Raw genomic sequence first — 15,373 nt, forward strand, 5'->3', positions numbered from 1 at the left:
TTGAGATATAAACATAAAAAGTGCAATAAATTTGGTTTCTCAAGAGATTTTGATGGCTTACCCACATAGAGACTTGAAAACACTCATAAACTTCACAGTTTACATCTGTGACTAAACTGTGACTTCACAGTTCACATCTGAACTAAAAGGATTGTAGCTCATTTAAATTTTAGCATCTGGACCATGAAATCTGGCCTGCTGGGTAAATGTGCTATAATTTAAAAGAAAGGTCTTTATTTTGCCATGTGGATATAAAATCAGTTTATTACTAAATCTTGAACCAATGCATCATGTTTCATTCTGAAAAAGGTGAGCTCAGGAATTTAAATTTTACCAGTCCCCACGTACATCTTTTTCATAGTGCTGTCTAGTGAGAGTAGAGAGGGTGTGGGCACCATTGTGCAACACAGATGTTCCCTCTGAATATCGCGAAACACTTTTTCACTGTGAGGGTGACTGAGGAGGGGCACAGGCTGCCCAGGGAGGTTGTGAATTTCCATCCTTGGATTGTCACTACAGGTCCTAATAAGAAGACCCTTTCCAGCTGTCTCGTGAGCCCACTTTAGGTGCTCTAAGGTCTGCCTAGAGCCTTCTCTTCTCCAGACTGAGCACCTCCTCACTTATGAAATAAAGTTAGATGCTTTATGGAATAGACCTGCTACAGAACTCTCAAATTACTACGGTAAAAATTAGCTCAATAAATGAAACAGAAAACAACACCTATTCTATGGAAAGACTTCAGTCATGATTTTGTGTTTCAGCCTCTTCACAAAACAGCAAACATAACCAGCAACAGTCAGTGCAACTCAAAACCATGCTTCTGGTGTTCCATTTATTGGTCTGTAGCCATTTAATAGTTTTTTTTTTTAATTCTGCACATGGAGCATTGTCACAGTTCTGAAAAACTATGCCAAGAAAAGCTGCATTTCTGTGACAATGTAGGACTAGATTGTGTCTTGTTTCGTGGTGAGTGACTATACAATCCTTGCATTCACACTGGAATTAGGTTGAATCCATGGCATTCCAGATCAGTAGACTTGACTGGATGAAGATAATCCTAGAAAAAGGAACTAGCTTTCATCTGCTTCAGCTCTTTGTAATGGCTCAGCATCAAAAGAGGTGAATGCCAGTAGCAGCACGAATAGTTTAATTGAATGGTCAAAAAGGAAGAGTGGTGATTTATTTTAACACTTGGTACCCACATCTATGAATTTTTATCACTGACAATGCAAAAAGTAAACTCTGAAAGGGTGGGTATATTGAGATTTTGCAGTATTTCCTGTAAAAGATACAGTCATCATTACAAGCATTTGAGTAAGTAAGAATAATTTTGCATGAGAACAAATTTTCAGAAAGGGTAGCAGAAATTCTCTCGTTTCCAGTATTGTAGAGGAAGTGGGTACATTGCAGCTACACATTTCAACCTTCTTAGGAAGCATAAGTAAGAGATTTTGGCATTGCAATATATGATGAAAGAAATTATCATGATGACTTTTAGGAATACATATGCACTTGATGTCCCTACTGCCAAATTTGCACATTCAGTTATTTCAGGACACCTTCTGTTTAGCACATTCAAGCTATGCTGTTTGCTTTGCTTTTCATTCATTCATCTTTTCCCAAGAGGAGGACATAGAGACAAAAGATCCCAATTAAATAATTGGGATAAAGTTAAATAATTCACACTTCATAAATATTAAATTCATAGAAGCACTATGTCATATTCAGAAAACACAGATACATGACACTGGCAGAGGGAAACTAAAATGCTGCTCCACAGGGAGAGCAGAGGGGATTCCCTGAGGAATATGTTTGCATATAGATGAGACAGATTTGTGTGTGCAAGGAATGGTCCTTACACTGTGATTTCTCAACAACTGTCAATAGAAAACATGCAAACTTTTCAAGTGTATATGCTATGAACAGTTAAGATATTTAAAAGCAATTCTTAGGGGACTTGACTACTGTCCAGAACTATTTTCTGATAAGAGTCATTCTATGATTTTGTTGGCATAGAAATTTGCATCCTTTGGCATTTATAAAAATTCAGAACATCCAGCTGAAATGTATTGTGTGTAATGGCTATCTGCTAATACTAGCATACAGAGCATAAAACTAATACATAATACATAATACATAAAATATAATACTAAAACTAATACATAAAACTAATGCATAAATGCAGCACTTACTTTTTGGTTTTTTACAAATATATCCTTTATAGGAAGAGCAATAGAAATTATTCCAGTACCCAGAGTCTGCATACATTTCAACACAGTGCTCATTTTGTTGAGGAGAAGGTTCTCCTACATTCCAGTTGACAAAATTCACTGCAGTGCTGTCTAGCCACAACCATTGTCCTAATTGAAAAAGCATTGCATACAGAAAAGGAAAAAAAAAAAAGATGGTATTAATTTCCACACTGACACCTTCACATGCCTCATAGTTATTGCCTTTGTGAGAAATTTACCTGTCACCACTTTTAGAGACAGACGACTAAACTATTTACTTCTGACATTACATGTTGCCGCTAAGTTTTTATGCAAATTATGCAATATCAAATTTTGGAAAATGGCAGACAAATCTGGCTTATGGTCTTGCAAAGGCAAGACAGTTCCAAGAAGAATCTCCCACAAATCATAGGATTGGTGCAGTGTTAATTATTTATTCCATTTGTAGAAATAAGTGATGTTAAAATATAACTTCACTAGAATGCTCTTTATTTCAGTAATTTGTAGAAAGGTTTTGTGTTACTCTTTTCAAAGCCCACACTGAAGTCTTTCTAGGCCCAATTTTATTTCATTTGTTTTCTAGTTTCTGCTCCTTTCCACAAGCTTTACACACACAATTTTCCTTTTTATAGCTCTCCTTCCAAAATCTTGTGATCATTGTTGCTCAGCTATGCTTGAGTCTTTCTGCTTCTTCCTTCCGGTTCTTTTTTTCTTTCTTTCTTTTAATAGCACTATTTATTTAGAATAAATGTACTCCTTGTGACTTTAAGTTGTACTCAAACAAATTCTTAGACTCAGCATGAAAATTGTATTTTGATGTCTTAAAAAATTCTACACATTTTGCATTTGTTTTGTTTTTGTTTTTTTTTTTTAATAATTCTTGACACCCTTCTTGTGAGGACATGGTAACTGCATACAATCTGGATACACATAAAGGTATGAAATTTAGGTATGCAGGTATGCTGAAATTGCTATAATCACTATCTAGAGCTACAATGAAGAGCTGAAGAAGTTTTGTGTTTATGATCACTGTAAGAAGTGTGCTGTTCTACACTGCTCTAGAACTACTTTAAGAAACATTTTTCGTGTCAATTGACCGCACAAGTAAACCTCAGTTTTCCTCTATATATCATGCATATAAATAACTACTCTCAAATTATTTCCTTTATCAAAAATTTTCACTATTCCTGGTTAAGACTGAAGCAATGTAATTGAAAAGTTGTCTTCTCCCTAAGAACTTTGCCATTCAACTGCTTGGGTAGGCAGTTGTGAAAATAATCTTCCAAAGCTCAGGAAAACCCCAAATCAAGTCACCTGAACTCTTTTGCAACCCTGCCCCTGACAGCCCCGCTGGCATTTTTTGCCTGAACAGTACAAGACTGTAAAGTCTATTATAAGAATAGAAGTATCTGTCTAACTGAATATTAATTGCATTAATGTGAAAGCAATAATCCTCAAATTTAGGATTTAATTAAAGCAGCCTGTTGACTATTCTGTCTTGCTTTATCTTCCTTATTACAGAAATATAATGTGAAATTTTCAATACTCATGTCAAATAGCTTTAGTAATTTAGTAATTATTCACTGAAAAAAAAAAAAGAAGAAGTTAAAAGTAGAGAAAGTACCATCCACGTTTCTGTACATTCCTGTCCAAAATGTTGATGTTTTCCCTTCAAGTGGTTCAAGGTTGTAGGTCAGAAAGCTGGCTTCCGCTGAGTCTTCAATTGAGACCAAAGAGGCACCTGGAAGATAAAGGGAAAGAAATATCTCTTAGAGCTGTTTCACAGTGGGAAGCATTCTCATTGTCCTGTCAACAAACTACTTCATGAGAACCCAGGAACAAACCTGAGTATCAGAAAAGAGAGGGAGAATCTTCTCACCCAGTACCAAGAGTCTACATTTGCTGGGGGTTTTCCTGGTAGGTTTTTATTGACCACATTCAGTATACACTTCCAGTGAAGATAAAGCCATAATCAGTTCCGCTGGAGAATGAGATCCCTGCATAATCTAATGGGAGACCAGACACCTAAGTCACATTGCCACCAATGTTACAAACAACAGTGCTACAGACACGTGAGGTCCAGCGTAATAGATCTTCAGCCTTTCCCAAAGAAGGAAGTTGAGAGAATGAAACTGCACAGCAGCCCTAGTTTAGTCATATATTACCCAGCCTAAACAGCTTTCACTCCAGTGGCATAAAACTGCAATAATCAAGGGAGGAATTAGATCAAGAATACAAAATTAAAAAATTCCATTAAGCATTACTGATTGCTGTGGATGAATCAGGCTCAAAATACAAGTTTTCCATTTTCATGACCTTCACTCCAGGCCACACAGCTCCTCTCATGTCTGGTCCCACACACGAGACACAGTGTGGGCCATTGGTAGGCAGAGGTTTTTCATTACCTCGCAAATTAAGGCAATAATTGGATGCAACTGTCCAACGCTTCAACCATCCTCAAATGCACAAAAACACATTACACATGTTCAGCTTTCCAAAGTCAGGAACATGTGCTCATAAAGTAGGATACTCACCTAGTCGAAGACATTCTAAAGATGCCTGGGCCCAGTTTCTTGAAGATGAAGATTCAATGTAGTAGCAATGACCTCGGAAAGGGAGCCACGACCTGTGTCCTTCTGATTCAGGACACTTTCCTGGAAGCTGAGGGGGCTCAGTGGGAGCTTGAACTGATTAAAAATAGTTTTAAAAAAACATGTCACTACTCCCTTACATTCATTGCCTTTTGATTTTTGAGCTTTTTGATATTGTAACTTCATTCAATAGCAGAATAAATAGCAGAGTAATGTGAGTCTAAGCTTTTCAAAATTTATCTAACATTACTGATGTAAAGTGATAACTATTCAGTCACCCTAGCCATTTCTTACTATGTGTTTTCCCTGATTTTAAAGCAGCCCATTTCAACCTAAGTAAATTTTAATGACTTCATTTATTTAGCTCTTGAAATAAACCCCAGCATCTCTAATGAGGTATTGATTGTAACTACAATGGTAACATTAAGTTCTTACCATCAGACTTTTTGCAAACAGAGAAGTAACTTTCATTGCAGAATCCTGTCTTCCAGACTCCAGTAATGTCAAGATAGACACAGCCTATGTTTTGCTTTGGCTCCCCTTCACCCCATTTTGTGTACTTCATTCTCCAGTTATCAATCCATTCATAACGCCCATTGGTCTAAGAAATAAACACATGAACTGGAATGATTAAACTCTGTCAGTTTACTCTGTCTATGTAGCACTTTGTGCTAAGAAGATTGGGGTTTTTCTTAGAAACAAATAACAAATACAAATGGCTCAAACTTTGAAATTTTTGTTGGGACAAACAGATATTAATTGAGAAATACAGTAATGCAATAAGTACTTTTCAGTGAAAGGGAATGAAAAGTGACATTGAGTTAATTTTAAACTTAACAATACCTTTAATTTGGGACTAAAAACAATTTAATTTAAAATAATTTATGGGAGTAGGAGTGAAATTCTGATGACTAATTTTTGGACTAGCTGTTTCCCCAGATGTTTCAAGACACATAGATTACTTTAACTTGAAATGCATTTAGAACTGTAATCATTTCCCACCAAAGCTGGTTAACTCAGCGATTCACCCTGGTGATTAATGTTAGAGGTATCTTTAGATTTTTGGGAAGTGGTGTTTCATGTTCATATATTTGTTGTTTTTTTTCATTTGCTCAGCCAAATGGAGTGTGTGGGACAAGTGTCTGTGCCAAGAAAAAAAAAAAAATACTGTATTTAAGTACACAGAAGGTATTAAAACACCAAACAACAGAGAAGGGGGAGACAAATAAAATTACACTAGATAAACTAATTATTTATTTTTCTATCTATCCTCAAAAATGTCATAATATTCACAGTTTCATAGTTTCATATTCATATATTCATAGTTAAAATATTCATATCGATAAAATATTCACCTTCTTATATTTCTCAAAATTAGGTATCATTATGAAAATAGAGGTTTTCTTTAGCAAATTCTAAAATATGATAATTTTATATCACATATATATCACATTTATAGCTAATATATATAAAGAGATATTCCAAGATGCTAGCCTAAAATGCTTATTTGGAAGCGCATAGAGTGGAATATAATAGAAAAAGTGTGAAGGTACGGACAATAATCAGATTAACAGAAGAGGATGGATTCCTGGGACAGCACAAAGAAGTACTTAGGCCCAAGGTATTAACAAATGAACTAAAGTAAAGAGAGATGATAAGACTTTTCAGCTCCTGATATCTCCATAAGAGAAGCAGTATCATGCAATTAGTTAAATGTTCTTACCACATTGCTGTTAAGACCAATCCACACAGGCACCCCATACTTTAATATCTTCAGCCAAAGGAACGAATGACTGTAGGGGTCTAAGACACTGGAAAGGTCAAATTGATTTTGTTTGCAGTTCTTCCTTGCATCCTCCCATGTCATTTTGGTATGGGTGAACAAGTAACTACTATTCCCATAACGGATAATGTTGGATAGGGAGGAAGTTGTAGAAGACAGAAATTCTGCATCTGTAAAACAAAGGATGAAAAAGACCCACATCCTTGTTCAAAAGTGGAGTATGATTTCACTGTGGTTGGAAATAGAGCTAAACAAAAGTCTTCCTTCTTTATTTCATATTCCCTGATTTATAATCAGCATGGGCTAGATGCACTATGCTTTAAGCCAGCATCAGTAGTAAAATTCGATTACAAAGCTGTAAAAAGGAAAAGAGTTGCATAAAGCAACTTCTGACAAAGGGTAAAGGAGCATTCTCTGTAATCATCAAGAACAGTATCACTGAAATTACTTAGGATTAGGTCATAACTTTTGTCATTAAATCTTATTTCATCAAATGAAATGGTGTGCAAAAACTATTTGGTTTCCCAAGAATTTTTTTCCCAAGAAATAAAATGTTCTCAACAGAGCAGTCCTTAAAAATAACCCAGATACTTAAACAGATGCCAGATTTAAATACTTTAATCTATTTTTTTGGAGGTGATTTTGCTCAAATTCAGTGCAGATGAGTTACAGTCTCACCCCAGACAGCTCAGGCTACATGTACAAACCAGTATTTTCTATAACATGTTTTGAAAGCCAGTATGCTCATAAAATTAAAAAAACTAGGGACCAAATGTCATATCAAGGGTCATACTAGACACAAAGATGCAGATGCAAATTCCAGCTCAGGAAAATAGCAACACAGCACTTGCTGGGAAGGGTCAGATGAGAGCGGTGACTAACCGGACTTCTGGTACATTTGACTATTTGACCCTTTTGTTCCTGCCTGAAGAACAATTTGTGCATTTATCTTTATTGGAAGCAAAATTATGTTTAAATACACATACATAAGCAATTCTCTGGCAAAAAAATAAAATCATCTTTTTTTAAAAAGTTTGGTTTTTGACTAAAAAGAGAAGTACCTGCATTAATTTGGCATATATATCCTCTGCTGTTATCACAACTCTGATCAGCCCACTTCCCTGCTTCCTTAACAGGTTTGTTTTTCATGGCAACACAATCAGCCTCGAGGCAAAGAGGTACAACATTAGTTTAAAATAGCTAGAAAGAGCAAATATTAAACTTTTGTCTCCCATTTACATCTTCAGACACAAGTAATGCTGTAATTCTACTCTCATATCTTTGCAACATATAAGAGCACAAGTTTTAAGTTCCACAAGTGATGTGCAAGTTCTATTCCTCTTCACAAATTTCTTTGTTACTTTCTATTGCACTACATTGGGGTGAGAAAAAAGACCAGAGAAATTCTCAGTCCTCAGACATACAGCATGGAGAAGAGTCATAGGCAATTTAAGGAGAAATTAGATCAATCATTGTAGAAAAGACTGGACAACTTTGCCCAGAAATAAAACAGAACCCTTAAAGTGCAATGCAACAATTTCTTTTTTCAAGCTGTAATAGTACACACACCAAAGTTAGAACAGCTCCTGCCCAAAGGCAGCCACTGTTGTCAGGACCACCCTTACTATGACATTACAGCTTCTGTGACATGGACACAATAGCTAGAAATTAGATTAGCACATATTGAATAAATAGTGATTTGTGCAAAAATCTGCAGGGTTAGAAGTGGCTTTGTGCAATGAAACGTTTATACTAATTTTATTCTGTTTACTTGTTTGCTTTTTTTCTGTCCATGAGAAGATGTTCAGATAATTACTTCATTTGTGGGTAGAAAGCATTGGGATTTAAATCTTGCAGACTGAATAGTTGTATAGTAATTTTTACTATGGTTACATTTTTTTTGCTAAAATCGGGTAAACTTAAATCTCAAATTTATGAAAAAGGGTCTTCATAAGTTATCACATAAGACTTCTTTAAAATCCTATTAATTAATTTAAAAAAAGAAAGTCATATATTTTTTCTTTGAGAAGTGGCATTTATTAAGTATTTTCCTTTAGAACTCCAAATTCTATGTAATTTTTTTCTTCCCTTAGAGATAAGAAGCTCACAGGTTCTACTTTCAAAGACACAGAAAAGGATATTATACATAAAAATAAAATTTCTCGATTAAAAATGCCATTCAAGAGAAATAGAGTTAGCACTATAAAGTGCTGTAGCTCCAGATCTATCGACACACACATGATCAGAGAGAAAAGAACTCTGCTACCTCTCGGATCAGTTTATTCGACAGAGAAATAGAGAAAGTGATTTTCTGGTAGTTTGGGGCCTTTTTTTCCTTGTAAAAATTTGAATGGCTGTCTTTTTATGGGTTCATGTCCTTTCTGCAACTGTGACTGGTACAATTTGCTTATTTGCTTAAATACAAGACACCTGTTTCAGGGGAATGTTTGTAAATGGCCCCTTGTAAACTACATGCCAGCTGGGAAACCTGCCAAGTTCCAGCACAGCTGTCACCAGAAGACTGGGAGGATGTTCTCATTGTTGTGCTTTTGGGAAAGTGCCATGGGGCAGGAGAACCTGTGCCAACTTAACACAGCCCATGGGAGAACACAGGCTGAACACAAAAGCTGTGCAGCCTTTACAAGCACAGAGTCTTTGTAGGAGCACTCCACGGATCCTGTCACCAGCTGATACAGCAACTGCACAGGGGATAGAAACCATTCACTCTACCTGGATTTATATTCAACGTCCATAAGTCAAGCAGCAACATACCTAAAATCACCACAAATGCATTAATTCAATCTTAGGCAAGGTGGGTATTGGTCTCTTTTCCACAGTACAACAAGTGATAGGACAAGAGGAAATGGCCCAAAGTTGTGCTAAGAAATTGACACAACTAGATTGGATATTAGGAGAAATTTCATCAGCAAAAGAGTTTTCAGGCATTGGAACAGGCCGCCCAGGGAAACGTGTTTAAGTCACTATCCCTGGAGGTATTTAAAAAAAGATGTGTAGATGCAGCATGGTTTAGTGGTGACCTAGGCAATGCTGTATTAACAATTGAACTAAACAATCTTAGAAGCCTTTTCCAGCCTAAATGATTCTATGATTCTATAAAATCAAATTTCAGTGAACAATTTGTAATTGCTATTTACCTGGCCACTATAAGCATATAAATCCATGTGTCCTGATGGGAAGCCTTTGGCCCAGTTTGTAAAGTAAACTCCTGTTCCATCTGTCCAGAGGAACCTCATTTCATGATTTATATCATTTAATCCAATCCATGTCTCAGTGGCAAAATCTTTCAAATGGAAGGTGAGGAAAGCTAGAATAAAATAAAAATGCAAAGAAAAAGAAGAATAATTTTGATATAGGACAGTTGGAATGTTCTCACTGAGATTGGTGATATCAAATACTTTTTCTGAAATACATAACACTCCACTGCTGGTAACACAAGCAGGTGAGATGAAAAGGGGATTAATGTTGAGTTTGATGAACAGGGAACTAGATATATAACTGTGGCTTTGGACAAAATACTTCATCTAAGTATCTAAGCTGGTACTGGAATGAACCCCAAAAAACATGACAGGAGAGGTTTTTACAATGTCCCAAGACACTTTTGAATCCTATTTCAAGACATTAACAGCCACGGATATCACACACATTTTTGATAACCCCACAAGAGTGGCTGCCCCCCAGTGACAACAGCACCATTGAGCCCCTGCCATTTGTGTATCTGCCTGCAGTGATAATAGTTTTGTGCTAACAGCTCCATTGCTCATTTCTCTCTTACCCAGAATTCAAGTCCTGTGCATGAACTAACCATCTGAAATATGTACTGCAGAAATTAGTAGGGTAAGACTATGACTGTTTAAAAAATGGATTCTTCAACTCTTCACAAGCGGAAAACGTAATTAGTACTAAGCTCTTATCAGCAGTTTAAATTAAAACTATTTAATTATTCAGACTTCAGACCATTGTTTTACAAGGGTTGAGTTTTCAGTGCACTCTCTTCAGTTCGCATTCAGTATGTGTTTTGCAGCATCTGTTTTTCATCACATTCACATGTAGGATAAAACAGTATGCCTAAAAAAGATCTATCAAAGTCAATCTAACATCTATCAAGGTCGTTGGACATGTGCCTTGTTTATTCAAGAATGAGGTAGTTTTCCCCTACTCATCTCCCTGAAGCACGGATGCAGCTCCTAGGTTCATTACAATAAGCTCCTCTAGAGAAAAGAGTGGCACATCTGTGTGATGAGCTCTGGGTATGTGTATGAGCACTCAAGCCTGTTTTCAAGTTGCTCAAAAGCAAGTTCTCATCCTTAAGGTGCTCTGCTTGATTTAATAGGAAAGCCATGCAGCAAGTTTATGCCACCTAGTGAAAACAGTTTGTTTGGAATGGAAATTGCAGGGTCCAGCTGGAATCATGCGCAAGCAGGAAAAAAACACTACTTTGGCTGCCAGGACAATATACACACATATATATATCTGAGCCAACACTAAAATTTGGTAGATTCAAGTGAAGACTTGTAGATTTCTAAAAATTATTTGTTTTGGAACAAAAATCAGATGTGCGATCATTATTCAAATCTGTTTCTATTCAGACAAAAACCCCAGCCAGCCTGTAAGGATTAAATGTCATCTCATCTAGTTGCTACAAAACTGTGCACAGTACCTTGCACTTGTTCATTAGGGATCGAGGCCAGGTTTCCTCCTAAATTCATGCAAGCTGTTCGTGCAGCATGCCAAGTAACACGTTCCTCTTCTGTAGATCCAAATATTTTGTAACACTAAAATATGAACAAATTCTCTATATATTATTTTACTCCAATATCCCTCAAAAGATACTTATCATTTTAAACAGAGCAGGATGGAGAAAAAGCAGTAAAATAATGCATTTATCTGAAAAAATACGTTCAACTTTAAATGAGCTTTTTTGTTGGTCCTGGTTCTATATAAAACTAGAAGTCTCATTAAAGTGTTTTGCCCAACAATTAGATTTGACCTGAAATCCCTAGAAAATAACCAAATCCTGGCTTTTCTATAGACAGTTAATAGAGCTAAGTTATGCATAACTGATCTTAGTATGCCTGATTATTAATTTTATTCTACAATACATACCATATTAATAAAGTTAAGGAAAACAAAATACAGTCAGTAAAAACCATTATGGTTACAAAACACCAAGATCAAGATATCAATACTTTAGGAATTCTGACTTAATGTATATCAAAAGATCTGAAGAGCTGACTAGCTAATTGTCTTTCATCATCTACAACTGAATTTTCTTCATTAGAAGCACCAGAAATGCACTTTTCCTGCAAAACAATGGATGGACAAACAAAGAAAAGCATGCTTGTTTCACAACTCTCTGCAAAAAAGTAACAATATTTTGTTTTAGTAAGGAACATTCTGACTAAATAATTATCTTTTTTTTTTTCTATTTAAATGCTTTGCCAAACATCCAGCATGGACTGTATTTGTTATGGTACCTTATTACGAAAAGAAAGCCAAGTTGGACGACATCCTCTTGGAGTTGAAATTGTTGTTGGAGGAACAGTGGAATTAATGGAACTGTTGTGCCTTTCACATATGTAGGGATTTGGATAGCCACAGTTTATATCATTCCAAAATCCTGGGTGTAAGATAAATGGGGAACTGTATGACACCACATCTCAAATTTGTTAATAGAAATAATTTTCACTCATCCCCACGTACAGTGCTTTTAGTTTAAAGATAAGATCAAAGCTGTCTCTAGGAAAAATATGTCACTTTATTCACACTGTAATTACAGAATCTTAAAAGCTTTGTAGAAACAGGTACTACCTATTTCATAGTGACACATTAGGTCAATTTTAATAAAAAATATAAATCAGCAATCACAACCATAGACTTCTAGCCACAGACCTCTATCAGATCTTCCCCATGTTAGGCTAAAGATAAGCACAAGTGTACAAAATCATTAAGTCCTGTAAGTGATACTATGGTCTACTTCAATGACTTTCTGCAAAAGAAAAAAATAAATATGAGGAAGAGGTGCTTCTCAGAAGAAAAGAAATGTTGTGACACAAACATACAAACAACGAAATTCATGAGAGAACATACAAAACTCACCTAAATTCTTATACATAACTACACAGTTTTCATCATTATTTGCAAAGTTAGGTTCATGTGGTGCCCATGCCAAAAAGTCCACTGGAGTGCCATCCATCCAGCTTGAGAAAAATAATCCAACAAAATGCTTCAATAACATAAAACAGAACTTCTTCCATGCTAAAAAAGTAACTTTGCAATATGCTTAGTATAGCTCCTCGTAGTAAAGTGTACAAGCTTTTTCTGGCCAAATTGCCTCTTTACTAATTGCACTAAACTTACTCTCTGCTCAGACATAAAAGGTAAAATACAAACATTGAAAAAGCTGAGCATTGATGTAAATTAGGCAATGAAGAACAAAATTGTAACCAGGTAAATTACAGGACACATCTTTCTAGTGGTCTGCAAGTGACAGAAGTGCCCAGGTTCATCCTTCAGACACATGCACCAGATATAATAAGTATATTCATCTGAGGGTCCCTACAAAACCAGCAAGGCAGAAACCCCTCCTTCTCAGAGGCTCACCTAACATCCTAACTATCCTCTGGAGGTCCCTCATTGCTACTGTGGACTATAACAACTGAGAACTACTAGGCATCTATCCAGGCACTTCAAACACAGACTGGACTGAATCCAGGCCTGAATACACATCACATGTCAAAATCAATAGGGTGCTGCATACTGACATTCAGAAAGGCCTGCAGAAAAGCGGCTTGACCTCACAGTCAGCTATCACCGTTCTAGAAAAAGAAAATATGTTTCATTTTTCCTTTATTAGAGTCTGTTCTCAACAGTTAAGGATGGGGAAAAAGAACATTTTTACTTACCAGAAGTCTTATATATTTACAGTTAGAACAGTTATTTATATTTTCAGTATAAATCACAGAATAAAGGAAACTAGAATTCCTGAATAAAAATTCAAAATGCATTAGCTGCAGTGTAATTTTTTTGTCTAACTTTGAGCAAATTCTATTTAGGAAACATACAGCATTTCTTCTGGATAATCTAGAGCTAAATTAGGATGTAATTAAGCCACTTGGGAATACAACAATTTTAAATTATGTCTCAAAACTGGGTATGACGTACCTTGTACGTTGGTCAACACTCAGTTGTAAACCAATGAAATATGCATCCTCTTTGCCATTTTTCAATATCTAGAATGCAAAAATTAAAATTTTACAAATACCCTCTATTATATTACTGATGAGTAATATACCTCTAACTGACAGAGGATATGAACTGGGTACATTCTCTAGCGACCACATTTAAGTTAAAGCAGGTCACAGCTGACAATCCACAGTCAAACTTCACCATTGGCCAAAAGGTGTGGTAACTGCATCGACACTTCCCACATTTTACTTGAAATCCACTGAAATCAGCACCTATTGCACAGTCTCTGCAGTGGATTTTATCTGACTGATTCCTTTCAAACACAAGTCCCTTCCTACATTTTGGATATAAATTGATGCATGTCCTTGTGTCCTCTCACTGTCACTCCTCAGCCAGTTCAGGAAATGTTCTATGTAATTCAATTAGAACTTTTAAGCACATTCCTGATTAAAAATAACTTGGCCTCGGTCATCATAAAAAGCAAACAATTCCAATGGTATAGGAAATGGGATTTCAAAGCTCTTTCTCATGGCATAATCCATGTCCCAGTTTCTTCTCTCTCCATAATTATATTCTCACAAGAAGGAAGTGAAGGAGAAAACTTGAGGACCAAAAAGAGACTGCTAGGTAGACTACAGGCCTTATAAACAGGTAAGATCTAAAGTCATGAATGACTTTGCATTTAAGTCAGTTGCTGCTTTGATCCACTACTTGAGATATCCTACACAATCATAATTCACCAGTGTAATACTTCTTCTTAAAATGAAGCCACAGATCCCTTAAAAATTAGCATTAGTTTGTTCTTTATACTAGTCTTGTTTACTGTAACTGCAATTTCACTATCAAAACTTGCAGAAAGGACACCATGGTGAAAAGGATCTGTGCCCATGCTCACTTTTTTTGGATGGTTTATTCCATAGTATTAATGATTTTTCTTACATATCGCCAGAGGAACTTTCTTTCACTTTCACTCTCAATGACAGAAAGATCTCCAAAGTTCTTTTTGCAGAACTCACGACCCTGTTCCATAGGAGCAGTCTCCGTGCTGAAATAGTACTGTTTGTCTTCATGGATAATCCATCCATCCTCAGTAGTCCTGTATTCTGTAAGATAATTGCCAAGTTAACTATTCTGCTCCTGAGATAAAAGACATCCTCCCTAATAAAATTTTAACAATGCTTTTGAACACACACTTACACACAAAGAGCAATAGCAGTAACACCTACCTGGAGCAGGAGATTCTGTTGGTTCAGGCTTCACGCTTGCCCCTGTAAGAAAAAAAATATTTATTATGATTGTATACTTTCTGTCTGAAAAGAAGACATTTACTGTGACTGATAGGCATGTTTAAATACTGACATTGACTTTTACAGTTAGCAATAGATTTAACAATGAAATGTAGAAGGAACTAAATAGCCTGAAAGTCTTCTTTTTGGAATACTATTAAATTTTAAATTTATAGTCTTTCTCCCTGAGGCTATTATTGATACCTTGAACTTTGCCTGAATCAAGTACTTTTATTATTCATTGAAAGCAGTAAAGCTTATGTCCCAAAGCACAAA

General features: G+C 35.9%; 1 protein-coding gene across 1 annotated transcript in view; it reads right to left on the reverse strand.

The window, feature by feature from the left end:
• Positions 1–15,373, reverse strand: part of LOC117003600 (macrophage mannose receptor 1-like) — a 49,005-nt gene that overhangs the window by 2,127 nt on the left and 31,505 nt on the right. Inside the window, exons 16-28 of the mRNA XM_033073645.1 lie at positions 15,038–15,079; positions 14,751–14,914; positions 13,788–13,855; positions 12,723–12,823; positions 12,101–12,243; positions 11,284–11,398; positions 9,761–9,930; positions 7,667–7,769; positions 6,546–6,775; positions 5,258–5,423; positions 4,766–4,918; positions 3,856–3,972; positions 2,193–2,360 (exon numbers count right to left, since the gene is read on the reverse strand). Coding sequence (XP_032929536.1) covers positions 2,193–2,360; positions 3,856–3,972; positions 4,766–4,918; positions 5,258–5,423; positions 6,546–6,775; positions 7,667–7,769; positions 9,761–9,930; positions 11,284–11,398; positions 12,101–12,243; positions 12,723–12,823; positions 13,788–13,855; positions 14,751–14,914; positions 15,038–15,079 — 1,740 coding nt within the window. The remainder of the gene's footprint in view (positions 1–2,192; positions 2,361–3,855; positions 3,973–4,765; positions 4,919–5,257; positions 5,424–6,545; positions 6,776–7,666; positions 7,770–9,760; positions 9,931–11,283; positions 11,399–12,100; positions 12,244–12,722; positions 12,824–13,787; positions 13,856–14,750; positions 14,915–15,037; positions 15,080–15,373) is intronic.

This window comes from Catharus ustulatus, chromosome 1, assembly GCF_009819885.2.
Source record: "Catharus ustulatus isolate bCatUst1 chromosome 1, bCatUst1.pri.v2, whole genome shotgun sequence".
Taxonomy (NCBI): domain Eukaryota; kingdom Metazoa; phylum Chordata; class Aves; order Passeriformes; family Turdidae; genus Catharus; species Catharus ustulatus.